Source organism: Gymnoscopelus microlampas (genome assembly GCF_963454915.1).
Source record: "Gymnoscopelus microlampas genome assembly, chromosome: 11".
NCBI lineage: Eukaryota > Metazoa > Chordata > Actinopteri > Myctophiformes > Myctophidae > Gymnoscopelus > Gymnoscopelus microlampas.
The window spans coordinates 20,500,334-20,527,529 of record NC_139948.1 but is presented as its reverse complement, the minus strand read 5'-3'; the positions used below and the strand labels follow the sequence as shown (position 1 = coordinate 20,527,529).

The following is a 27,196-nucleotide window of genomic DNA, read 5'->3' as shown; positions in this document are numbered from 1 at the left end:
AAAGCCCCTGGGGTGACCCCGTAGGGCACTAAGCAATGGAGTCAATTATACTGAGAAAGGTAGGTTCCTTTAAAGGTTTCAACACTGCTGGCTATTCTGCAGGTTTGACGGCCATTAAACTGCTGCCTAATGACCCATATAACCTGACATGACACTAGATCACTGACTCGCAACCAGTGGTGGAAAGTAACCAAGTACACCTACTTAAGTACTGCACATTTTGAATTCCGGACTTTTGCTATTTCTATATTGCAGTATTGATACTTTTACTGTACTTAAGTAAAAAACTGTGAGTACTTTTTCCACCACTGCTCGCGACACAGTCGGATAGCCATGGATAACTTTGATGTGAAGACAGACACCGTGCTCTTGCTCTAAACACTGATGAATGGCCATGAAATGATGTACAGTCACAGGCTACGCTGAGTAAGCTAAATTGCCGTTCACAGATTTGTTCAGATTTATTCACGTTTCTTCAGGAGGAGGAGGAGGAGGAGGAGGCGCAGACTCCTCTTTGTCTAAGTCAGAAATAGATGGTGGCAACAGACAAGAGGCACAAAGAGAACAACGCAGGGAGGGAGGAGAGATGCCATTGACATCATGCAGAGACGCTCTGCAGACTGGCGGAGCTTTTGCACATAAAAACGATTGATCTCTGGCCAGTGGTAGAAAGTAACTACAGTTTAAGGACATTTACAGTGGGTACAATTTTGAGGTACTTTTACTTTACTTGAGTCATTTCTGTTTTTGTATGATTTATATTTCTACACTATGAATGTGAAATGGGTAATTCGATCTGCATAATGAGTATCTTCAGGTGCCAATACTTTAGTACTTTTACTTAAGTAAAACTTAGCATACAGGACTTTTACTTAGTATTTCAACATTGCGGTATTGCTACTTTTACTTAAGTAAAAGATTGGAGCTCATCTGTGTGTGTGTGTGTGTGTGTGTGTGTGTGTGTGTGTGTGTGTGTGTGTGTGTGTGTGTGTGTGTGTGTGTGTGTGTGTGTGTGTGTGTGTGTGTGTGCGCGCGCCCGTGCATGTGTGCGTGCGTGAAAATGTTTTTTCTCTGTCTCTTTTTATCCACTTACACCGTCTATACTTAGTAGAACGCACCTGAGTTGAACTCTACTTGGTGGGTTCTTTTTCAATCTACACCAAAGCTCTTTGCCAAAAATAGCCGATCTACAAGCTCACAACGAGCTTGTCGATCTGCTATTTTTGGCGAATATTCTCCCCAGAATAATGGATGCTGGGGTGTGCAAGTGGATAAAAGTCTTTTGAAGAAACGTGTGCTTTCAAGAGGGGGGGTTTGAGTCTTAAAGTCTGATCCCTTTTAAGACATAACCTCACTCCTCGTAGGGACACTTAACAGCCAAACACACCCACAGCCAACAGAGCAAAAAAAAAAAAAAAACATGTGCACGTGAATTATTCATCAAACACACTGTGAGTGTGGATAACCTCACGATGTCTGTGCCTCCATTTCTTATTTAATCCATTAAGACCGGGAACGCATCTGTGTAATTTTTTTATTTATTTGGCAATTAAAAAAATAGCAGATCTACAAGCTCATAGCGCGCGCCGCACTATGAGCTTGTACATCTGCTATTTTTGAAAAAAATATATCATGAAAATGTGTGTAGATCTTTGAATATATATATATTCTAAAGCGAGCATTTGTAACTCAAATCGCTGGAATAAAATATTTTAAAAATGTTCGCTTTAAGAAATATATATTCAAAGATTTGCACACCTTTTCACGATTTTTCAAAAATAGCAGATCTACAAGCTCATAGTGCGGCACTCGGTGCCGCACTATGAGCTTGTAGATCTGCTATTTTTGAGCCAAGGAAATCTAAAATGACAAAGATGCGTTCACGGTCATATTGGGTTAAAAGCGCAATATCTCTGAAAGCAGAGGAGCTGGTTACTTTGCGTGTATATCGTGATTGCTTGTGTGAGTGTGCATCTGGTGGCATATATTTGTGCGTGCTTCATGCGCGTGTTTGTGTGTGCCTGTGAGCGATGCAACGTGTTGTGAGCTTAAGAATCTGCTATTTTCGCAATCAAAATTTTGTTTTGCCTGTAACGACATGCCACAAATAAGGACGCCAAGTTCAAAGTGGATTTTATAAATATTTAACCATTAAAAATAATTAATAAGAGCTTGTGACTACATTGGATCCATTGCAACACAGGTTATACTTTTTTTTTTACATTTCCTGAAAAGTAACAGGGTTGGATATACCAGGTTGGCAACCGTCATTGACAATATAGTATGATTTAGTGAGTCAAATACTACTCTAGCGCCTCGAATTGTACAAAATGTCCTGTACACACTCAAAGTAATATATCTTGCAGCATACTAATGAAAGCAGTAATCTGTAGTCAAATGATGAATCCAAAAAAGTTCACGGCGCACAAGGAGGCCTCCATAATTTACATAGTCCATGATTTTAAATTAACAAAGTATAAATATGCATTTGCAATGAAATGCAGAGCAGGTGCGCTTCATTTGATTGCCTCCTTGTCTGTGGATGTTCAGCTACAGGCAATGCATTCTACTTTGCAGAACGGTGATTCTCAAGGTAGGGTCCGGGGACCCCCAAGCGGCCCTTGAGGGGGTTCCAGCCTTCCAGGCCGTCCGCAGAAAAACTATTGGATAGGAACCAAATGGATCCTTACAAGTCTGTGAGTCAGACCTGAAAGTCTGTAAGTCAGACTTGTATAAGGGTCCATTTGGTTCCATATGTTCACTCTATCTGAGTCATGGGGGTCCGTGGTCTACTCTAATTCAACTGGGGGTCCTTTAAATGAAAAAGTCTGAGAAGCACTGAGAAAAAAAACAAGACAAGGTCTAATGACAATTAAGAGATAATATATCCGTCATACCCGCTGTCATAGTTCAGAGTACTTAGCGCAGTTCCTATTATCACAGTACTTGGAGGCCAGTCTATGACGTCACTCAGTACTACGATGTCATATTGATGGCATCAGGGATGTCCATAGGGGCATAAAAGGGACACAGACAAGGCAAACTGACAGACGGATATACAGGGATCTCCCCATATGGGAAATAAGAGTGGCAGAGACAGACAGACGGACAGATATGGAGATTTGCGGATTTATAGATATATGTTCAAGTGCCGATTGAACCGACGTCCCACTCGCCACATCACTCCCTCGGGTCCTTAGCATTGCGTAAGGCAAGTTTGCAGTCGATCGGTCAGATGGTTCTTGAGATACGCAACGGACACACACACACACACACACAGATTCCATGCATTTATACAATTCCTTGTACTACTGCAGCATGTACACAAACTGTGGCACTGATCAGTCCAGTAGTCACACGCGCACACACACACACACACACACACACACACACACACACACACACACACACACACACACACACACACACAGGGTGTCGCAGGGACTTACTCCAATCCAACTCTTGATGCTGAGTGCCATGCAGGGAGGCATGGGTACCATTTTTGGTAGTCTTTGGTATAACCCAGCCGGGGATCGGGCCCCGACCGCCCAGTCTCAGGGCGGACACTAAGGCCACTGACACGCACGCACGTGGGCGCACACATATACATCTAGATTGCTCATTTCCTCATGAGTCAAATAGCTTTGCTTACTAGCTCCTCCAGCAATATTTACCTAGGCCTACCTGAAAAAGCTGGAGAGTTCATGGTAGTGTCAAGGAGTTAGATGCACTTTTTGTGACAGATTTTACAACAGGGGAAGAAGGCTGAGTAAGAGGAGAGACTGGACTGTCTGTGCTCTGTTTACACTTGTCAGAGCATGACTGTATTTGCAAGTCTGTGCCTATTCGTGCATTTGAAGCAAGAATGCAAAGCTGTACTGTATGTTACCCCACTCACCTCTCTCAGGCATACGCATGCACGCACGAGTGCACGCAGGCACGCGCGCACACACAGATAAACAATGCCAGAGCACAGAGCTCACGGCATGGGGTGAGCGATGGGGTAGAGCATTGTGTTGTGCTGTTAAAACGCTGTTTTGATAAATAATGCAGCCAACATGCTGCGCATCTAATCTAATGTTGGCTGCATCAGTCCAATCTCTCTCTGACTCTGCTCTGAGTAAAATGGGGAATAGATTCATCATAGTGCCTTGTCGCCATCACCAGCTTTCCTTCTTCAGTCAGCCTATCAGCTTTCACATTGTCTGTGATTTGTTTCCTTCTTATCTCAATTTGGTTAGAGCTAGGGTCGCCAACAGAAAAATAAGGGACACCCAGAAAAAGATAAAATTTCACTGTATATATGTACAGTTTTTTTTATATATTAACCACTTGAAACCCATCCATATTCTGGGGCTAACATTAGCCAAAAATAGCCGATCTACAAGCTCACAACGCGTCGCAACGCATTGAGAGATTGTAGATTGGCACTTTACGCTGAATTTATACCAGCAGTGTGATTTTACTGCCGCATTCTGAGAATGGGGTTTCAATGCAAAGTCTAGAGCGGAGCAACCGCTGCTTTTTCCGTTGCGTCGGGGGTCGAGCCAACAAAAAGGAACTTTGACGCTTTTGCACATGGCGACAAACCAATCAGAAGCGCATCATGCTCATACAGTTGACACTGCGTTGTGAGCTTGCAGATCTGCTATGTTCACTATGTTTGAAGTATATAGGGCTTAAGCGGTTAATGTACTGTACTTTTTCCCCTTCCTAGAAATGCAGTCGAGTCAAAAGTACAATATTTGTCTTTGAAATCAGTCGATCTTCACATTATCAGCCCATAGATTGGGCTCCAAATCAACACAAAACATCCAATACATTTGGGCCAGTTGGGCCCATTTTATCCATCTAGTTGGGTCTATTTGGGTCTTATCAGACCTTTCTTTCGGTGTGCTGTTACGTGACGTGTCCAAGTCCCGGAAAAGACGCGCTGTGATTGGCCAGTAGTCACTTTGTTTGGCAGTTGGGACGAACGCTCACATCAAAATATGATTTACAGGTGCTGGAATGGGGTTTTGTGCTGTATTTCAATGGGACAAATCACCCAAAGGAATGGCTGATAAGACCCAAATGGCCCAAATGTATGGAATGATTGGTGCTGATTGGAGCCCGATCTAACTGATATAACTGATAATATAACTGATAATCTAGGTATCGGGTGCAGCCCAGCAATGTAGTGGAGTGAAAGAACAGATGCTCAACAAGTTTACAAAAAGTACAGCACTCAAGTAAATCTACTTTGTTACTGTCCACCACCACAGGAACGTATATAAGTGTGTGTGTGCGTGCGTGCGTGCGTGCGTGTGTACGTGCATGCGTGTGTGCGTGTTCCTTCGTTCCTTGTGGCACTAGACACAGGGAGATTGCACCAGAAGACCCATCGAGGCTCACTAGCATTACGGAAAAAGACAGCCTCAAGCCAAATGTATGCTTTGCCGCACGGCGGTGTTGCGTGCCAAAAATAGCAGACTTACAAGCTCACAACGCGTCTCGCTGTGAGCTTGTAGGTCTGCAATTGTTCTATGCGCGACACCGTCCTGCGACAAAGTACAAACCGGGCTTAGCTCTCGGCACTGTCAGCAAAAACCCTCCTGTTACCATTAGCAACAACCAGAACAGGACCACTGACAGTACCTGGGGAGACAACAGCCTTGTTAGAGAGAGAGAGAGAGAGAGAGAGAGAGAGAGAGAGACAGAGAGACAGAGAGAGAGAAGAGAAGAAGAAGGGAGCTTGAGGGGAAAGGGGTTATGGACTGGTAAATGTGAGAAAGACAAGTTTGACAGGCTTGGAAGTGTTACTGTAGCAGCGAGGTTGAGAAGGTGGCAAGAGATGTGGAGAGATAGAGATAAGGTACAGATTAAAGGAGGGAGAGAGAGCGAGAGAACGAGACCAGGTTGGAAGGAAGAAAAGGAAGGGAGAGAGAGAGAGAGAGAGAGAGAGAGAGAGAGAGAGAGAGAGAGAGAGAGAGAGAGAGAGAGAAAACGAGGGAATGGTACACATTGTTCTCTACCTGCCAAAGAATGTTGTCAGAGTCACAATGCCTTTTGCATGGCAGTGAATTTTACAATATAAGTGGATAGAATTGAATAGAATTGAATACAACTGAACTGAATCGGATCGGATGGGATGAAATGAGTTGAACTGAACTGAACTGAACTGAACTGAATTGAATTGAATTGAATTGAATTGAATTGAATTGAATTGAATTGAATTGAATTGAATTGAATTGAATTGAATTGAATTGAAAAACAACCACTGCAGTGCAGAAGCCTATTCTTAAACCTCTTAAATAGCCAATCTACAAGCCGATCTACAACGTGTCGCATCGCAACGCATTGTGAGCTCAATGTTTTTTCTGCAAATGTTCCCCCAGAGTAGGGATGCTATAGAGCTCAAGTAGTCTCGCGAGACACACTGTTGCCTCCTACAATTTTCAAATGCTTCCGTCATACAGTCTGGAGCTCTGAAGCTCTGAAAAGGATCCGGTGATAAAGCGGATGTGACGCCTCCACATTATTTTGGTTTATATTAGGACCAATTTGCACGACTGTAAAGACGAAATGGAACCCGATGTGAGAGAAGTAGGCAAAAATTATGAGAAAAGTATGAGAGAAGACAGCAAAAATAAAATGCGAAGACATTTTTTAATATATTTTCGTGAACGGAAATGACAAACAGATGACAGCTTCCTTTCTCGGCTTTCGGGATGTGTAGTTCCAGACTCTATATACTGCAGCAATCAGAGATTGTGGAATAGTTGTCTGGCTACGCGAAACTAGGGCTTAAGTGGTTGACATTGAACTGACATGCCGCCGAACACACACACAAGCGCACGCATGCACGCACACACAAACCCACCTGCAGTATCTGGCAGCGGTCGGACGTGCAGTCGATGTTCTCACAGGGCTGGTACATGCCCAGGGTCACACAGTTCAGCAGGATGACCATGATGCTGATCCTCTCGAACCACGTATGGACTGGAGTTAAGGAACACACTGGTAGGCATAGACATCATGACACACACACACACACATATCTTTTACACAGTAAAAACCAAGGTGTGTTCAAATGTAACCAAATGGACCTGCGCAGAACATGTACACTTAACACTGAAGATTGTACAGATGCTTTTTATTTTGTTCACTATCATTTTGTAAGAGAAGGTTTGATGTTTTCAAAATGCTGGATTTTACATTTAGGACAGTGTTAGTTAAGCCTTGGATAGCTACTGGAGGTACTTTACATTGAAGTATATTTAATCACATGGAAATTACCTCTTCTGCTCACCCACATTGTGAAATTTTGAGTATTCATTTAACTAATTTAACTCAACAAATGGATATCTGAGTTACAAACGGACACATTAACTTGGAGGAGTTAACTTGGAGAGTTCTGGTTCTTCCAGAAATAGTATATCGACCTTTAAAAACACATTCTTCCAAAACAACTGCCGTCATGAAATGAAAGTAATAAAAAAAAATTAAAAATGCAGATTTAGCTGAGACGTCGCAGCGACGATAAAATATGTATTTTGGTAAATCACAGATTTGAACGCACATATGCATAGGAGAGTAAACGCACACATGAAATAGTGGTTGTCATATGGAGGTTTAAAAAACATCTTTATATCTATAAGCTTACTGTGTTCAATAACGTATTCCCCTCAAGCTCTCTCTCTCTCTCTCTCTCTCTCTCTCTCTCTCTCTCTCTCTCTCGATGGGAGAGAAAGCCATCACTGATGTTTCACACAACAAGCTTAAAGTTGTTGTTTTTGTGTCCTTTTGAACTTTGCACCGATGAACTTTATACTGCAAGCTGTGGAATGTACACTGTGCGTGCAAATGCATCTGTGCGTGCGTGCTGTGTGTGGCAGAGTGCACCAAAGTACCCTCCACACACACACACACACACACACACACACACACACACACACACACACACACACACACACACACACACACACACACACACACACACACACACACACACACACACACACACACACACACACACACACACACACAGGTGCGAGCTCATACACACACCCTGCTGTCCCAGGGATATAATTAGCGAGTGTATAAGGTCAGTGTGGTGGAAACACTGGCTGTCCCCAGAGCATGGGCAGGAGCTGGCATATATTCTAACCCCTGAAGCTGTATGCCGAACGCACCCACCAGGGATTTATGAGAGACATAATGGTACAGGCTGCATGTGAGAGTTTAGGACTCATAGACCCATGTATGTACATGTCATGGCATATCCGCGGGAACTAGGGGTGCTGGAGGTGCGGCCTCATTGAGTGAACAGGTTGTTTACAACATGGTACAGAAAAACATTTCTGATGTCTTTGGTGGGCCCAAATCAAAGAAAAGCACAGAAGCAACTAGCGTTGTCACCACCTGAATGTGTAAATGAAGAGCCTCAGCTCAGCCTCAGCTAGAGTCTATCGAGTTGTTGACATGAGGGAATTCATAACCATCACCCCAGAGCGCAAGAGCGCGTTTGGAATATATTGTAAGGTAATAGCTTTTATTTGATTAAACCTTTCGAGTCCTGAAGCCCAACGGTGACCCTTTAGGATAGTATTTAGTAATTTTGAATTACTTTAAAATGTAATAAAAAAGACACTTTGTAATCCATCCTTGAAATAAAGTAAAAGCTCTATTGTACTGGAATGTGTATATCCTGTGTATATGGTCTGATGGGCTGCCATGCCAACTGCTATAGCCTACTATTGTGTTCTGACGGGTTGCTGTGCCAAGTGCCATACTGTAGTGCATTTTATGTATTGCAAGTGACGCTGTCTGCGGTGCTGAATTTTTCAGAGTACAGAGGAGAGGACGAGGCGCCTTTTGACCTTTGCATTTTTGTGGCTGGTATTATATAAATACAAAATATGATTCTTTTAAATGAAATTCTATCAAATATATATAGGTAAATGTATAGTAATATCCACCAAAAAAAATCAATCAATCAATAAATCATTTGCATCTTCCAACATTCTAAAACTATCTTGTCATGAACAACACTGCATCCCTTTGCTATTTTGTCTCATCTGTTTAAGAAAGTAGGTAGCTGATATATTGCACTTTTACCTTAGCGCTAGGTATACTCTTGGTTGCTTGTTTTTGCAGGTAATGCACTTAAGACAGACTTCTGGTGATTAGTAGTTTCGTTCCCTACCTATGTTGAATGCACTTATTGTAAGTGGCTTTGGATAAAAGCGTCTGCTAAATGACTGTAATGTAACGTAATGTAATCCCTTCAACCCCAGTTCAGTTACGCTGAATTATTTCACTCAGATAGGCATTGTTTTAATTATGACGCCACGACAATACTTACGTTTAATATTATATACGTGTATCTGTTAACGGGGGCGTATTGTGCTCATGCTTGTTGTGCTTGTTACAATGTTGGATGTTCATATTAAAATATGGACAACATTTTTAACAATGAGGTAAGCAAATGATAAAGTGAGAAATAGCTCAACATTCACACTGCTCTGAATACTCGGTTTCCAGCTATATTTTCTTTTGATTGATTGATTGACTGACTGATTGACTGATTGATTGACTGATTGACTGATTGACTGATTGATTGCAAAAAAAAAAAGTACAGGTGTACAGTTATGCAATAATGCTAAAAGGATAACACCAAAAGCCCTGAGGGCTTGTTTCCATTGTGGTCCTTTACATGGTCATCTGCTCTAGGCACATATGACAGTAATGAGCCCTTTCTACCAAGTTTGGCATTCAAAAGAAAGCACCGGATATCATTGGATAGAGATAGAGCTTCTTTTTTGGGGGAATAGCAACAGCCATATGCTCCTGTGTTTGTTTGTTTGTTTTCCACCACTTCACAGGGCACTCTTGCGTCATCAAAGCCCGGTACAAAGCAGGATTTTGGGCTAGGCTCGTGCTAGCAGACGAAGGCAGTTCCATCAGTGAAGGGCCGTGTTGAGGACACAGACACACTCTAATCTAAATCTGCGAGTGTACAAAATGGAACTCTCAGAGTTACGCTCAGGAGTTTGCAGTGCACAGCTAATATGATATCACTGAGAGTCTGTGAGACAGAAAGAGCCGTTCAAGTCCCCCATTTGATTATTTCGTTTTTGTTTTGTTAAAAAGTGAAAGCTCTATTCGGATAGTAATCATTGTTATAGATTGTTCAGTAACACAGGTTTCCACATCTCCCCAGACTAGTCCTTACTTGAAAATACATGTTCAAGTGGGACACCAATTTTATCAAATAAGGAGAGAACCCATTTATGAGCTTCAATTTTATAGTGTTCCAGTTCCAATTTTGTCTGCTCATTGTTTTGTTTTGTCACTTCCAATTTCACAAACCTGTATCCTGTATGAATTCTCTCTACTGATTGGATGAAATTGGTATCCTGACCTGGTACTTGTCTGTCACACAGGCATGCAATACACAGAGCTGTCCAGAATGAAATGCCAAGACTTCAAGATTGCGTTGTAGTTGATAATTCTACACAATATATATTTCAGTGAATCCCTTAGTCACACCAACATATGTTCTTGTGAAGTAGTTTCATGGCGTGGCACCTAAGAGGTGAGCCGTATAGAACAGTGTCTGTCTTTCTGCCTGTCTGTCTGTCTGTCTGTCTGTCTGTCTGTCTGTCCAAACCAACGCACAACCTCCGTGCGAGCTCAGTTTCACACATCAGGCTTCACGCCGATCACGATGTGCACAACGCACGCCCTTCACGCCGCTCACGATGTGCACAACGCACGTCCTTCATGTCGCTCGCACGAGAACCTCCTCCATACCATCCCGATCACGCCAGTTGAAGTGATTGCATGCTGCCAGCAGGCCAAGGAAGTCAATTCCCAAATATTTTTCAAATCCGTCTGCCAAGTCTAAACAAAGAAGAGCTGATTTCAGCTTAGCTTTTCACTGGAACAGTTTCATGCAGAGCCATGCCAGTGTGTTAGATTAATGTGGTCACAAACATTGGGCTTCATTGCCTTCATGCCCAGGCCAATGTATGCTGCTGGGTATCATTTTTGTCCTCATGGACACGATTAGATACTTTATAATTTGGCAAAGCCCTATAAGGGCTTGTTTCCATTGTGGTCCTACAGTACCCTGTATGTATTCAATTCATCAAGAGTCTGGCCCATGTATTCTGTGTTTGGACTTGTGGGTATAAAGTCATGTATGTCATAGCGATGACTAAAGAAAAAGAGTCCGCACACTGTCTCAATGCTCCCGATTATTTAATGAATAGCTAGCGGTCATTAAATAATCGGGAGCATTGAGACGGTGTGCGGACTCTTTTTCTTTATTCATGTTTGTTCAGTTGGATCCAGCACCCGTTGCAGTTTTTAGATGTGCGTGCATCACCTTGCTGTCATAGCGATGACGACATGCCACACAGAGTTCACTGTCCAATGATTAGTTTACGTACAACCTCTAACTCTGGTTGCACTATACGTATTTATTGACAGTACTTCCCTTCCCGCCATTGCCACATGGTGGAAACACAAACCCCAAAAACCTTGTCGTCATATGTCCCAGAGACGCAGAAAGATGGAGGGAGGGCAAGCCTCCTGGTGGAGATTTGCATTCTACTTTCACACCTTTCTAGTTACGGGGCCAGAGCTCAGCTCTGGAACCGTATTGTTATTGGCAGTATTCTGTCTCTTCTTCTTCTGCCACTTTTCGCAGTTCTGGCTGAACCGTGCTGTCGCTTTTTACGAAACTCGGCCATATAGTAGATGGTCATGAAAAACGATCAAAAAATAATTCTCACAATCTTTCGTCCAAAGGTGGCGCTATAGCACTCAATTGAAAATGCCAACTTTGAACAGGTACAACTCATGCCCTGTTTGACCTACAACCATGAAACTTGGATACACATATGCGTCTCCTCATGCTGAACAACTTTCACCCTCTGACTTTTGACCTCTGACCTTTAGATCTCCCACCATTTTGAATTATATGAAAAACAGTCATTGGCTCCTAACTTCTGCATTTTTTCACTTATGGAAAATCCGTTGGAAATTTTTGTAGGCAGTGGTCCAAAGTTAAAGTGTTAAACGTTTCGTGCAGATTGCTCAAAAATCCCAGGAGGAGATAGATTTTAACTATTACAGTTTTATGAAAATTATTCATCTGTGCCTAAAACATACATGCAGACTCACATTTCTTTGAAACTTTGCAGAAATGTACAGGGTCATTCCAAATATCACTGAAACCAATCTTACTCCAATTGGCCAAAAGGGGGCGCTATAGCAATTTTTTGAAAAGGCAGACTTTAAACAGGCATAAGTCATGCCTCGTTTGGCCGAAAGTCGTGAAACTTGCTTACACATGTGCCTTGACTCATGAGGAACACACGTATCGATTTGACCATTAAGCTCCGCCCTTAGATTTTCCGCAATTTTGAGCAGTTTGAAAAATACTTGTTTTTGCCAGTTCTGGCTTAACCGTGCATACGCTTTTTACGAAACTCGGCCATATGGTAGATGCTCATGAAAAACTACCAAGAAATAATTCTCACACTCATTCGTCAAAGGGTGGCGCTATAGTACTCAATTGAAAGTGCCAACTTTGAACAGGTACAACTCATGCCCTGTTTGACCTACAACCATGAAACTTCGATACACACATGCGTCTCTTCATGCCCGACAACTTTCGTGGTCTGACTTTTGACCTCTGACCTTTAGATCGCCCACCATTTTGAATTATATGAAAAACAGCCATTGGCTCAAAACTTCTGCGTTTTTTTCACTTATGTAAAATCCGCCGCTTTTGTTTTGTCGGCAAAGGTCCTAAGTTCATGTGTAAAATGTTTTGTGCAAATTACTCAAAAATCCCAGGAGGAAATAGATTTTAACTATTGCAGTTTTATGAAAATTATTCATCTGCCCCTAACACATACATGCAAGACTCACATTTCTTTGAAACGTTGCAGTAATGTAGAGAGTCATTCCAAATATCACTGAAACCAATCTCACTCCAATTGGCCAAAGGGGGGCGCTATAGCAATTTTTTGAAAATGCAAACTTTAAACAGGCAAAAGTCATGCCTCGTTTGGCCGAAAGTCGTGAAACTTGCTTACACTTGTGCCTTGACTCATGAGGAACACATCTATCGCTTTGACCAGTAAGCTCCGCCCTTAGATTGTCCACAATTTTGAGCAGTTTGAAAAACACTTAAACCCAGGATTTTTCAGCTATTTGCGTGAAACTGTATCATCTGTGTGGTCTCCTTTTTCACAGTTACTTGTCTGTTGGGCCAATGGCGTCTCCCTTAAATGAATGCCTGACAATCTCAAGGTCGCCAGTTCAAGCCTCACTTGATGCAGACTTAATTTAAGTTGAATTGCAAACAACATGACTGTATCAATGAACACATGTGCAAATGGTAAAGATAACCTGAAATGCTTATTTGAGAGTACGTTTTTTCAACGTATGACATACTTCATTCTGAAAATAGCTGATCTACAATTTCACAACTTTTCATGGTTTGTGAGCTTGTAGATCGGCTACTTTCACTAGTTTTGGTTCTGAGGAGATGTACAATTTCTTCATTGGTAAATGGTTTGTGAACGAGTGATCTTAGTGTTAGTGAAACAGGGGCTTGGTTCATGAAAGAAGGCAAGAGTTTATGATCTTCAACAGACAATATCAGCCTGGACAAAGCTATAGCACTATAGGTAGTGTTGCAGCCTATTAGTCTGAAGGTTGAATCCTGTTAATGGCAGTAGGTTGAGATGTCCAATCAAACCATTATGTTTCCATCTCTCTCTCTCATCAATCTATTGTTTCCATGTCACTCTCTCTCTCTTCAATCTATTCCGTTTCCATGTCTCTCTCTCTCTCTATTCACTGGCCCCGTATTATCGCTGCTTGCAGCTATATTTTGTATTATTATTTGTGAACGGAATTATTATTATTAAATGGAACGGAAATGTTCAGAAATAGTAGAAATAGCAGATCTACAAGGTCACAATGTGTCGCGATGTGACGCATTGTGAGCTAGTAGATCGCCTATTTTCTTTTTTTTTTACTTTTTATCCCACGATTTTGTAACCCTATTTTTTACACCCAATGCCAATTGTCAATGTAATCCTGGGCACTACCTTCCCTCTGCCAACCTAGGGAGGCCAGGGCCGAGCTCATGCCTCCTTCAATGCATGAGAGCCAGCTGACTGTCTTGTCACCTGACAGGGGGGAGTTTCCCTGGTTGGACGTAGCGCGTGGAAGGAACACGTTATTCCAACCAGTTCCTTTCCCCTCCATCAGGCGCCCCGGCTGGCCAGGGGGAGGCAGTATAGTGACCAGGATTACTGCATGTTTTTGTGAGGGTACCTACCCTAGGGAACACGGGGAGAACATGCAAACTCCACACAGAAAGGCCCTTTCGCCAACCCCACCTTGGGTATGGGCATTGATGACGCGGAGGAGAGAACACGCCCCCAGCACCCACAGCGTCCCCAGGACCTTCTAGCTGTGAGGCGACAGCGCTACTGACTGTGCCACCGTGCACCTAGATCGTCTATTTTCACTACTTTTGAGAGACACTCTTGTACGAAGAAGTAGTGCACTAAAGAACGGAAGAAAAACATAATATTTGGAGATACAAGGTTTATCAGCCTGACAGCGACGATATGGGAAGAATAATACTGTATAGTAATACTGTACATACATAATACATTTACCAAGGAGAAATGTACGGATGTCTCCTGGGTGTCTCCTTATAGGGAGGTCAGGTCTTAGGGGCATGTCCAGCTGGGATGAGGCCACGGGGCAGACCAAGGACCAGATGGGGGGATTATATCTCCACGCTGCCTTTGGAATGCCTCAGGATCCCCCAGTTAGGGCTGTCACGATTACAAATTTAAAGGAGCTACACCATGAATTTAAAAAATAATAATAATATTTGATATCATATTGTTTATGTCCCTCAAACGTTTTTCAAAAGGTTTGAGCCTAAATCAAGCCTCAGATATACTCATTCCAACTAACTTCTCTCTGGCTTATAAAGCACTTTCACCTGCAATACCACATTGTCCTGTTTGGCACGGGGCGCTATTGAGCCAGTTTGTATGCATGTCATGTCCTGGTTCTGTGTGGAAAAAGTAAAAAAAAAAAATAAGAACATTTTTTAAAAAAATTAAAAATGAAAAAAAAAATATTTTTATTTTTTTTGGATTTTTTTTTTTTGGTTAGAACTGAAAAACGGGAGGAATTGTTCCCAGACGTGACGTAGGGTGGGGGAACAAATCTGACGGACTGTTTTCAGACCAATTTACATGAAAACCACAGATAGCCTATGAAAGCCTGCATGCTCGAAGTCGGGTATTTGTTGGAACAGAAGAGAGGTGGGGGAGACCAAAAACACACAAAAATGAAGAAAAAGTTAAAATTCATGGTGTAGACCCTTTAAGTTGACGATTAATTGTTACTCAAATAATTGCGATTAACGATGAATTAATTCATTAATTGTTTTTTTGGCATTGAGCATTGTAACATATGAATACTATTTAAATTTCTGTTTTTTATTTGGCTTCATAATCACAAATTGCACAGGGCAGATATGACAAATAACTTAAATATACAAATAAACTACTCTTTCCATCTCTCTCTTTCCATCCCCCCAACCCATCCTGCCATCTTTTCCCTCGTTGTTCTCCAGGGGTAACATGGAGAAAGGAAGAGGAAGAAGTGTCAGCAAACAGATGGGTGAGAGTCAATTAAAAAAGTGTCCCCTCCTTATCCTCTTTAGCTTTGCTTTCATCCTGCTGTCTTTTTCCCCTCGTTAAACCCCTCTCCTATCACTGCTTTTTCAATTTTCCATGTTGCTGCCTCTCATCTCTCTCTCTCTCTCTCTCTCTCTCTCTCTCATTTATATCCAGGCGTGACAGAGCAAATGGTGGACAATCTGAGCCTCCCAGCGACAACAAGCGCCAACACTTGAGGGACGCATTTGACGTCGACAGGCGATGAAAAATCAATCAGGCCTGTGTCGCCTGCACGTGCTTGTGTGTGTGTGTGTGTGTGTGTGTGTGTGTGTGTGTGTGTGTGTGTGTGTGTGTGTGTGTGTGTGTGTGTGTGTGTGTGTGTGTTGCGTGTGTGTAACACTCCCACAGAGCAACTAAAAACCTGCCGCAGGGGGTCCGAGCTAGGGGGGGGAGGGTGGTGTAGATTAAATAAAAGATACAGAGAGATGATGCTGGAGCGCACTTCAAAATAAATCTCTGAGTCTCTCTCTCTCACACACACACACACACAACAATAATACACTTTTAAACCTCTCGTTTTTAGAAAACTGGCTCTAAAACAGAGAGGCTAATCACTAGGCCTAAACTACCAAAACTTTGCAAAATGTAACTACCTGCTTCAGAAATGATTTGCATATTTGCAAGTTGTCGTGCATGGTGGAGATAATATAGTTCTGTCAGGACAACTCATGAATGGAGAAAGACAACTCAAGAAGGATAAGATATTTTCATTGAATATAAAATGAGCAATATATTTATTATGGTTAGGTACTCTGATAAAGCGCATCTCCCAACCATGGAGGGTGAGCATCCATTTTTTTAGCAAGACAGCAGTGGTGACTGCAGCAGCATCAGCATGAGCAGCAGCAAAAGCAAGCAGGGATGAGTAGTGTAAACTCCCAGTTTAAATAGAGCGGTCTGAGAATGAAATGAGTGTGATGGATGAGTGGATGTGAACGTGGAGCTGAGGCGGTCCAATGGTCGGCCACCAACAACTGCACTGAGTTCCCTGACAGTGTGGCTGTGCCAAGCGCAACGCTCATTTTTAGGCGCGCTCAGTGGAGTGCCTAACAAAATGTGAAAACACAGCACATAGCACACAAGCAGGGACTGTGAGACTAGTGTGTTTGCGTGTGGGGCATGGGTCTTCCACTGAAGACCCATGGGGAAGGGGACAAAACATTTTGGCACTCAGCGCCTGTATCACTCCCCACAACCCTCCTGATCTCGCACTGTCTGCTCGCTACAGTGTAAGCACTCCCGAGGGACCTCCCAAATTCAGCCTTGGGCCTTTTGGGCCGAAGACAGCGGCCCCCTCCGGGAAGAAAATGTTCTTCCTTTCCAGATGGTTCCAGTAGGTGGCTTTGGGCAGGGGGGGGGGGGCAACACAGCCAGCTTAAGTCACATCCACGTTGCTGATCCCAGCTGAGCCAGGTCTGTTGAAGCCCTGTGGGCTGAAGAAAGAGCCATGGATCCAAGCCAGGCATCCTGGCAGTGGAACGGTGGTCTAATCAGAGAGGGATGGGAAGGGGAAAAGAGAGGAAACTGTATTTTCTGGTCCCCAGGAGAGGGGAAATTGCTTTTACAGCTTCACGCTTTATTTCGTACTCATTTTCGGAGTTTTCAAAGTACAGACTGCACAGTTATGCGGGAGCATTTGAGAATGGTGGGAGCCAACACTTTTTCTTTTGGAGATGATTTGAATTAGAGTGAATTGATGCTTCCTGTTTCAAGAGAAATGTGAGGAAATACGCACACGTGCTGGGGGTATTTCAGTTCCTATCCTGGGTCAGAGAGGGTACTTTATCAGGATCTAACTGTTTCTGCCCACTTAACCACAGACAAGCACTCACAGGCAGGAACATTCGTCTACAGGACTCTTACTCGCTCGCACGGACGCACGTACGCACACACACGCACACGCACACGCACACGCACACACACACACACACACACACACACACACACACACACACACACACACACACACGTCATATTGTACTGTATCTCTCTCTCATCTCTATCGTATTTATATTGTACTGTATGTCTTTCTCCTCTCTATCTTTACTATATGACTTATGATTGTCTCTCATCTCTGCACTGATTCTCTCTCTCTCTCTCTCTCTCTCTCTCTCTCTCTCTCTCTCTCTCTCTCTCTCTCTCTCTCTCTCTCTCTCTCTCTCTCTCTTCATATTTCTGTCTCTCCCTGCATGTCTAAGCTCATCTTTCTCACTTTTTTCTTTACAATATCTCCTGTCACTCTTGTTATGTCTTCTCCTGTGACATATCCTCTCTATGTCTCCATCTCTGTCCATATTCAGCCAACCATCTTCATTGGCTCCTCTCTCTTTGCCCCTCTCTCTAAGTCTATATCAATCTGTTATGCCTGTGGCCTTTTTCCTCTGCCAGCCACCATCCCCCAACATGACTGTACCTATTTTTATGCCTGTCCCTCTGTGTCAATATGTATTTGGTCAAGAACCCATCCGCTCTTCCTTCATCATTCTGTGTGTTTTCAGGGGCCATCAAATGTCATCAAGCTCTCTTTTTTGGGGGTGGGGGGGGGGGGGGCATTGGAGAATCTGTTTCTCCCTTTTTATTCCTGCTAGTGGCAAGGCTCAGAAGATCAGAAGTTACATTTTGTACCATATTGAAAAACAAATAAACATTTGAATTACAAGAAACAATGCTGGCTGGATTGCCATGGATTGTTTCTGTGCACTTTTTTTTTAGCGGTGCCAACCGCTCTAAGCTTGACTTTGTACGTATGTCCGTCCGTCCGTCCGTATCAGCACGGGATGAGCACGGCAAAGAAGCAACACATACAAACACACGCACACACACACACACACACACACACACACACACACACACACACACACACACACACACACACACACACACACACACACACACACACACACACACACACACACACACACACACACACACACACTTGGAGCTTGCCTCTGCCATCTCTCCTCTCATTGGCCACACGTGCCACTGCTTATGAAAGAGGGGTCCAGGGACCCCCAGCGTATGTTCTGTCCGTGTAAGCACGGGATGAGCACGGGATTTTACACAGCTATAACTCCAGTTTGCAGCATGCCACCAAGTCCAAATATGCTATGTGGACTTAGACCACCAATAGGGACGAGCATGAATTGCTGAAGTTATCAAAGAGGAGTCCAGGGACCCCCAGCGTATGTTATGTCCGTCCGTCCGTGTAAGCACGGGATGAGCACGGGATTTTAAACAGCTATAACTCCAGTTTGCAGCATGCCACCAAGTCCAAATTTGGTATGTGGACTTAGACCACCAATAGGGACGAGCATGAATTGCTGATGCCCCGCCCTCTCTGTCTTCCCATTGGCTGGCCTTCAAACAGCCATAACTCAAGTTCGCAGCATGCTAGGGAGTACAAATTTTGCACATGGACTAAAACCACCAATAGGGACGAACTGTTATTACTTAAGCCCCGCCCCCTCTGTCTGCCCATTGGCTGGGCTTTAAACAGCCATCATTCCAGTTTGCAGCATGCTACCAAGTAAAAATTTGGTAAGTGGACTCAGACCACCAATAGGGACGAACTGAAATGAGTTAAGCCCCGCCCCAAAGGCACCGCTTCCTTCACACAGGGTGTGATTTTTAGCACATCATCACTGTCGGACAGAAAGCTAGTATGTCCATAGTTTTTTGGTGAATGAATTATGAGCTGAAAATGCTTTGCGATGTGATGCGTTGTTAGCTTGTTATTTGCTATTTGTGAAGAATTCTCTAAGATTTTCACATATAATGACATGATCAAAGGGATGCCACGTTGAAAGTAATGAACTCTTATCTGTGGGTTTTGATCATATTTAACCAATGAAAAGTTTGTCACTAAATAATAACTACATTGGATCCATGCATTGGAGAGAAAAAAAAGTTGTTTACATTTCCTGAAAAGTAACGGTTTTGGGCATACAAGGTATACACACGACAGTGACAATAATGGTTCCAACTGCATTTACATGTGTGCATGGTTTGGCACCGTTTGGCGTGGAGCAGTTTAAACCATGACCCTTCCTGGATTTTCTGCATGGATTCCTAAGCGTGCTCAACACAGCCAAAGCATGCCTGTGGTTGAACCCTAGCATCTCTATCCTGGGCTGAACAATTTTGTCAAAAATAAGAGCTCTATACAAGCACACTTACATCACAAAGAGATTTGGTGCAGAGGGAAATACTATATGATCTAGTATAGAGCTGGTAGATCCTGGTCAACTATATAGCATAGACTGTAAGTATGTTTAAAGTCATACATAACTGTGTAACATTTGTGTTTTTGGCGACACCTCTCGTATGGGTCATTATCAGCATCTGTTCACAGCTACTTTTTCCCTTCCTAGAAATGTTGTGGAGTCAAATGTACAACATTTGTCTTTTAATTGTAGTGGAGTGCTCATAAGCATCTAAAAATACAAATATTTAAGTAAAGTACAGATACTCAAACGATTTAAATAAGTACAGTACTCAAGTAAACGTATTTAGTTACTGTTCAACACTGGTCGTGGAGTAGTTTTTCAAAGGGACTTCATATTTCCTCTAATGGAAAAAATAACCACTCTGTTGCAGACAGATAGACACATTTTTCAGAAGGTCATGGAAAGGAGCCTTTCGTCTTGTTTATCTTTTATTTCTCTCTCTCTCCCATCTTCTCTTTTCCAGTCTGCTTCTTTCTCTCGCTCTATCTCGCTCTCTCCACTCCGCCTAAAAGTATAGCTATATGACACTCAAAGCTAACCTTAATTTCAATTATTCAGTGACCAAGCCTCGATGAGAAAACCCAAATAACTCCAATCAACGCATCCCAGACAGAAGCGGAAAAACAGAGAGCGAGAGCCCCTGACGGATGTGCTGAGGCAATTTTTTAGCCGAGTGCATTTCCATTCTGTCTCCTGTCTGCACCCCACCCATCCACCCACCAACCCACCCACCACCACTGCTATGAACATTCTGCAATTGCCTGCAATTGCCTGCAGGCTGCCTGCGGTGTGTCCACATTTCCCTGTGGACTTCAAGACTTCAAGAGCTGACCATCACCCATAATGTCATAATGTGGTTACAACTTAACCCAATAAGACCGGGAAGGGAACGCATCTCTGTCATTTTAGATTTCTTTGGCTATTCAAAAATAGCAGATCTACAAGCTCATAGCACGGCACCGAGTGCCACGCTACGAGCTTGTAGATCTGCTATTTTTGAAGAGCCAAAGAAATCTTGAAAATGACACAGATGCGTTCCCGGTCTTAATGGGTTCAAATATATACGCTTTCTGACTGAGGTCAAGCCAAAAATACATTGGAGTTCAGCACATGATAGGTCTGTCAGTGAGTGTGTGTGTGTGTGTGTGTGTGTGTGTGTGTGTGTGTGTGTGTGTGTGTGTGTGTGTGTGTGTGTGTGTGTGTGTGTGTGAGTGTGTGTGTGAGTGTGAGTGTGTGTGTGTGTGTGTGTCATTTTATGTGGTTGGTACCATACATACATAATGCACGTACATCCAAGGTCTTTCATGCTATATTAAGCCTCTAATGTTATGTAGTACAGCAGCTATAGTGGTACACAGTAGTGTGTTTTTTTCTCGGCGTGGCTCTGCAAGATGCTAGCCATGCAGCTACAGTATGGTTGTGTGTGTGTGTGCGTGCATGTCTGCCTGTGTGTCTGTGTGTCCAGAGCTAATCTCGCAAACCGCTTGACCAATCAGTGCCAAACTGTGCGTGCACACTGCTAGTAGGCTACAGAAGTACCTACATCAAAATAATAAATCAGTTTTAGACAATATTTTATTTTATAATATTTCTGTTAAAGGCAGGGCAAGTGATATTTTTGGTAATTATACTTTTTTGGTTAAAAAGGTTAAAGTACTATATTCTGATAGTGATCATTTCTACATAGCGTTTGTTCGGTCACAGGGGTCTCTCCAGCTCTTTAGTAAACAGAATATAGCACAATTTCAGGTAGGTGCCAACATTTAAGCCAATCAGGAGAGGAGCAATGAAAGGAGGACTGAAAATGCATTTTCTGTTTAATAAAGAGCTGGGGAGACATGGGAGACCCCTTTTACTGAACAAACACTCTATAGCAAAGAGTACTATCACAATAAAGAACTATTTAACACTTATTTTAAACAAAGTAAATCACTTACCCTACCTTTCTGGACTCTCAACAAGTTGGAAAGAATGTTCAGTAAAAATACTATATTTACATTGTTTGCACTAATATGTGCATCAGTAGGCCTAATAAGTTAATAAGAATGCACTTTTTAATAGAAGTCTGCATCTGCACCCAGAATAGCAGTTACGGAAAAAGGTTTCTCTGCTACGCCGACGATAAAGTACATGTAGCTTATCCAGGGAGACCTATACAGTAAATTAGTTCAGGGTCGTTAACTCAATAATATTGAGTCAAAACTCTGTTGTGGATTATATAATCCATCGCACAACATGAGTATTGCTCTTCAACCATCCAATCACATTTCAAACCACAATCTCCATATCCCCCAAAAAGTCATGCAACGACAGGGAAAAAGCAATTATTTCATTTAATGGAAAGTCAGATGAGTCATCGGACAATCCATTAAATACAAGATAATGCCTCTTCCATTCAGATCGCTTTGCTTTCTCTTCACTCATTCAAAGTTCCAAATCATTTCAAGCAAACAGCCATAATGAGAAGATAAGAACCACTTGCTAATGTTAGCTAGATAAAAATTCAGCCTCAGCCCCATACTTTGAGTAAATAAAGCTAATTCTGAAATCTTGCTCTAGCTGTGTGCATTTCTTGTTTTCTACCGGAGGACAGTGGTTCTGAAGGACATTTACTCAAGTAATGTACTTAAGTACAATTTTGAGGTATCTTTACTTTACAGGAGTATTTCCAATTTTCTGTACTTTTACTTCTACTCCACTACGATCTTGTAGATCTGCTATTTTCTAAAGATTTGTACACATTTTATGAATTTGAAAACATTCTGCATAATGAGTACTTTCTACTTTTGGTACTTTAAGTACATTTTGATACCAATACTGTTGTACTTTTACTTGTAACAGAGTATTTCTACATTGCAGTCTTGATACTAAAAATGGAGTACTTTTTCCACCACTACCGGAGGATGATGATGAGGGGGGTGTGTGTGTGTGTGTGTGTGTGTGTGTGCCTCTCTGTTAAGTACTGAATATTAATCTAACTCTGAGAGTGTACAAATGTAACCATTCATTTAGTTACATGTGTACACTCTCTGAGTTACAAATGGATACATCAAATTTACTGTGTGAACAAAAGCTCTGTAACTTACTTACTAAGCATGCAGACAGAGTGAGTGTGAGTGTGAGTGTGAGTGTGAGTGCATGTGTGTGTCTGTGCGCGCCCCCCGCACACACGCGGCTGTAAATCCAGAGAGTTACTGCTTTATAATCTTTGTTTACAAAATGCATGGCTGCGAGTGCGTGACCATCTGGATTCAAACCGGGGATTCCCGCATGGGAAACCAAACATCTGCCACTCTTCCAAAGGGAAATCCCAGCTGAAACCCCTCAGCATCCGTCTGCTTTATACAAAGTTACTGTATGACACTTTGCACCTCAGTGTGGTGCTGCTGGGATCTGGGCCTGTCCAAAGGCTGGCAACTCTCAGCCTGACATCACACGTGCACTCAAAACCTATTCAGCTCAGTGGTGGAAAAAGTATAGCCTGGCATGGCCAGACTAATATCACTGCGTAGATATTAGTCTGGAATCTCTGTGTGGACCCTGCATTTCCAAGAGAATAAAAAAAAAAAGATGAAAAAAAAAAGAAAAGATCTACAAAGTAACTAGTAACTAAAGTTTTCAAATGGTTGTAGTGGAGTTAAAGTATAATATTTGCTTCTGAGATGTAGTGGAGTAGAAGTAAAAGTACTGAACATTGGAAATACTCCTGTAAAGTAAAAGTACCTAAAAATGGTACTTAAGTACAGTACTTGAGTACATGTTACTTTCCATTCAGCTCTCCTTACACACACACACACACACACACACACACACACACACACACACACACACACACACACACACACACACACACACACACACACACACACACACACACACATCTTTGATATTTATTATTTGACCTGTTTGTATCCTGACTCACTGTGTTATTGTCTCCGCCAGGCCGAAAGGCATGGCGAGAGAGTATGTTTTACCCTCCGTCCGTCCGTCCGTGTGTGTGTCCGTCCGTCCGTCCGTCCTTCTGTCTGTGACCAGCTAATCTCCGCCACCGTTGGCCCGGTCGCTGTGAAACTGCACACACACACTCCCTGGATGCCACAGCAGAACCTCTGCCCCACATTTTTCAGATCAGCCTGTCATAGCGCCACCATGAGGCCGACTTTTGCAAAACACATTTTTTAATATTACTCCTACAGATTTTCTCCAAATAACACACAAATCGGTACACAGTATCTCCATAGCCATGTGATCAACACGGATCTGTCCGATTTTCCATATTCCATCCTGATTGGCTAAGATTGGCTTCCAAAGTTAGCAGAATTGGTTCATTTTGAACAAAATGCCTCAAATCATGAACGCAGCATGCACTTTCCGTGCAACTTTCCACGTACATTCCCACTTGACCCAGGAAGAAATGTCACTTGAAAACTTTCAAATCAGCCTCATGGTGGCGCTATAACGGGCCGATTCACGTTTTTCGCTATAACTACACCGATCTGCGTGCAACTTTGCATGCACACTCCTTAGAGGCCAAGGAAAAACCTTTGCTGTGCATTTTTCACATATGCCTTTTAGAGCGCCACCAGGAGGCTGAGTTTTGAAAAACACATTTTTTGCTCTTACTCCTTCAGATTCTGTTAAAAAATCATGCAAATCGGTACACAGTCTCTCTAGTCATGTGATCAAGATGGATGTGTCCGATACTTCATATTCTATCCTACTTGGCTAACATTGGCTTCTAAAGTTTGCAGGATAGGTTTGCAGGATAGCTGCGTTCATGATTCCTCAAATCATGAACGCAGTGTGCGATTTCTGTGAAATTTTGCACACACATTCCCACTAGGCCGAGGAAGAAATGCCAACCTTTTCAAATTGGCCTGTTATAGCGCCACCAGCTGGTCTAATTTAGCAAACCACATTTTTGGAACAAAATGCCTAAAATCATGAATGCAGTGTCCGATTGCCGTGCAAGGCCTAAGAAGAAATGGCACCCTTTTCACATTGGCCTGTTATAGTGCCACCAGGAGGCCATAATAACCTACCTGACCTGGCGGAGACTTGTGCTCCGAGGAGCACTTTTTCTAGTTACCCCTATTATTATTATTATTGTCTCCGCCAGGAGAGTTTGTTTTCACTTTCCGTAAGCCAAACAAACATTGGTCGAGCCTCACGTGACACTTGACAATACGGTGAAATAGTGTGATCTGATTGGCTAGTGACATATAACGGGCTATAAATACATGTGTCACTTTGAAAGAGTCTTTGCCTCTTTCAAAGTGAGGTAAGACAGGAATAATCACGAAATGGCTGAGAAATGGCGGATACTGTAACAATTGGATAGGACACTTACACAGACAGGACAGATAGGACACTTACACAGACAGGACGGATAGGACACTTACACAGACAGGACGGATAGGACACTTACATAGACAGGACGGATAGGACACTTATACAGACAGGACGGATAGGACACTTATACAGACAGGACGGATAGGACAGTTATACAGTAACTCCAGGTGGGGATACCAGTTTTATCCAACTAAGGTTTGGATAAAACAGACGGATAGGACACGGATAGGACACTTGTGTCATGTTACTATGACACAGTAACATGTTCTAATTAGAACATAAGAATTAGAACATTCCCAACATTCCCAACACAAGTCTGCTGGCGGAGACTTGTGCTCCGAGGAGCACTTTTTCTAGTTATTATTATTATTACCCTTATTATTGTCTCCGCCAGGAGACCTTGTTTTCACTTTCCACATGTCAAGCTATCATTGGTCAAGCCTCACGTGACACGTGACAATACGGTGAAATAGTGTGATCTGATTGGCTAGTGACGTATAGCGGCCTATAAATACATGTGTCACTTTAGCCTTAGTCTCTTTCAAAGTGAGGTAAGACAGGAATAATCACGAAATGGCTGAGAAATGTCGGATACTGTAACAATTGGATAGGACACTTACACAGACACTTACACAGACAGGACAGATAGGACACTTACATAGGACACTTACATAGACAGGACACTTATACAGACAGGACGGATAGGACACTTATACAGACAGGACGGATAGGACACTTATACAGACAGGACGGATAGGACACTTATACAGACAGGACGGATAGGACACTTATACAGACGGATAGGACACTTGTGTCATGTTACTATGACACAGTAACATGTTCTATTTTTTTGTAAGAATTAGAACATAAGAAGTAGAACATTCCCAACATTCCCAAGTCTGCTGGCGGAGACTTGTGCTCCGAGGAGCACTTTTTCTAGTTTTCTTTTCTTCTCACCTCTCTTGCTCTACCCATACCTGTATCCTCTCTCTTCTCACAAAAACTACAATGGAGTTCACTCGATAAACAGAATTTCACCCACCTCTTCACACCTGTAAACCTGTGATGTGACAATAAAGATGATAATGATCATCCACTTTTGTGACAGGTGCTATGTTAAAGATGCTCTTGGGTTTGGCACGTGTCACTGAGTCAGCTACGTGACCTGCAGTACCTGACTGTTGAGGGGTCGGAGCATCAACGGTACTGAGCAATAGCCAGGTCAGCCGACATCTGAGCAGACTTGGAATACGTCCAACCACTGTCTGTCTTGCCAGGTAACAAAAAGAGAAGTACTTTTCTTCAAGAACTGCTATATTATACCTTTTACTTCCCACAGAATCTATGTCGCTGTCTTTCTTTGTGGGATAATTAACTGGTGGGCAACTTGCCACGGATCTCCACTCGTAACTCACAGCACACCATCCCTTTCCAAGCCTTGTTTTTCTTTTTCCCCTCCTTTTTATTCCCTCTTGCTCCTGAGTCCTGCCTGTTTCTGCCAAGTCATTATTTCATGGATATTCCTTGGTGAAATGTGTACTGACAGCCATTCAAACCGTCTTCTTCGCCCCGCCTGTCAGTCTGGCCTTCTGATTGGCTGTTCCTATCTGACTGTCCTAACTGCTTACTGACTGACTTTCTCTTCGTCCTTGTTTCTGACTTTCAGTCACTACTTGGTTTTCTTTTTCCTTCGGGCATGCTTTGTGTCTGCATGTCTGTCTCGTTTGGGTTGTTAAGATAAGTCTGATTATTTACATGAGTCTATAGGGACTCTACTTACACGAGTCCCTACGTTACAAGTCTCATGAGTCACTACGTGTATATTTACTATACAATTCC

The 27,196-nt window shown here is 42.7% G+C and overlaps 1 protein-coding gene across 1 annotated transcript in view; it reads right to left on the bottom strand.

Moving 5' to 3' along the window:
• The window catches only part of LOC311054655 (voltage-dependent T-type calcium channel subunit alpha-1I-like), a gene marked incomplete at both ends in the record, with an annotated part of 249,150 nt that overhangs the window by 145,732 nt on the left and 76,222 nt on the right, over positions 1–27,196 (bottom strand). Inside the window, 1 exon segment of the mRNA XM_084070659.1 lies at positions 6,863–6,981. Coding sequence (XP_083926785.1) covers positions 6,863–6,981 — 119 coding nt within the window.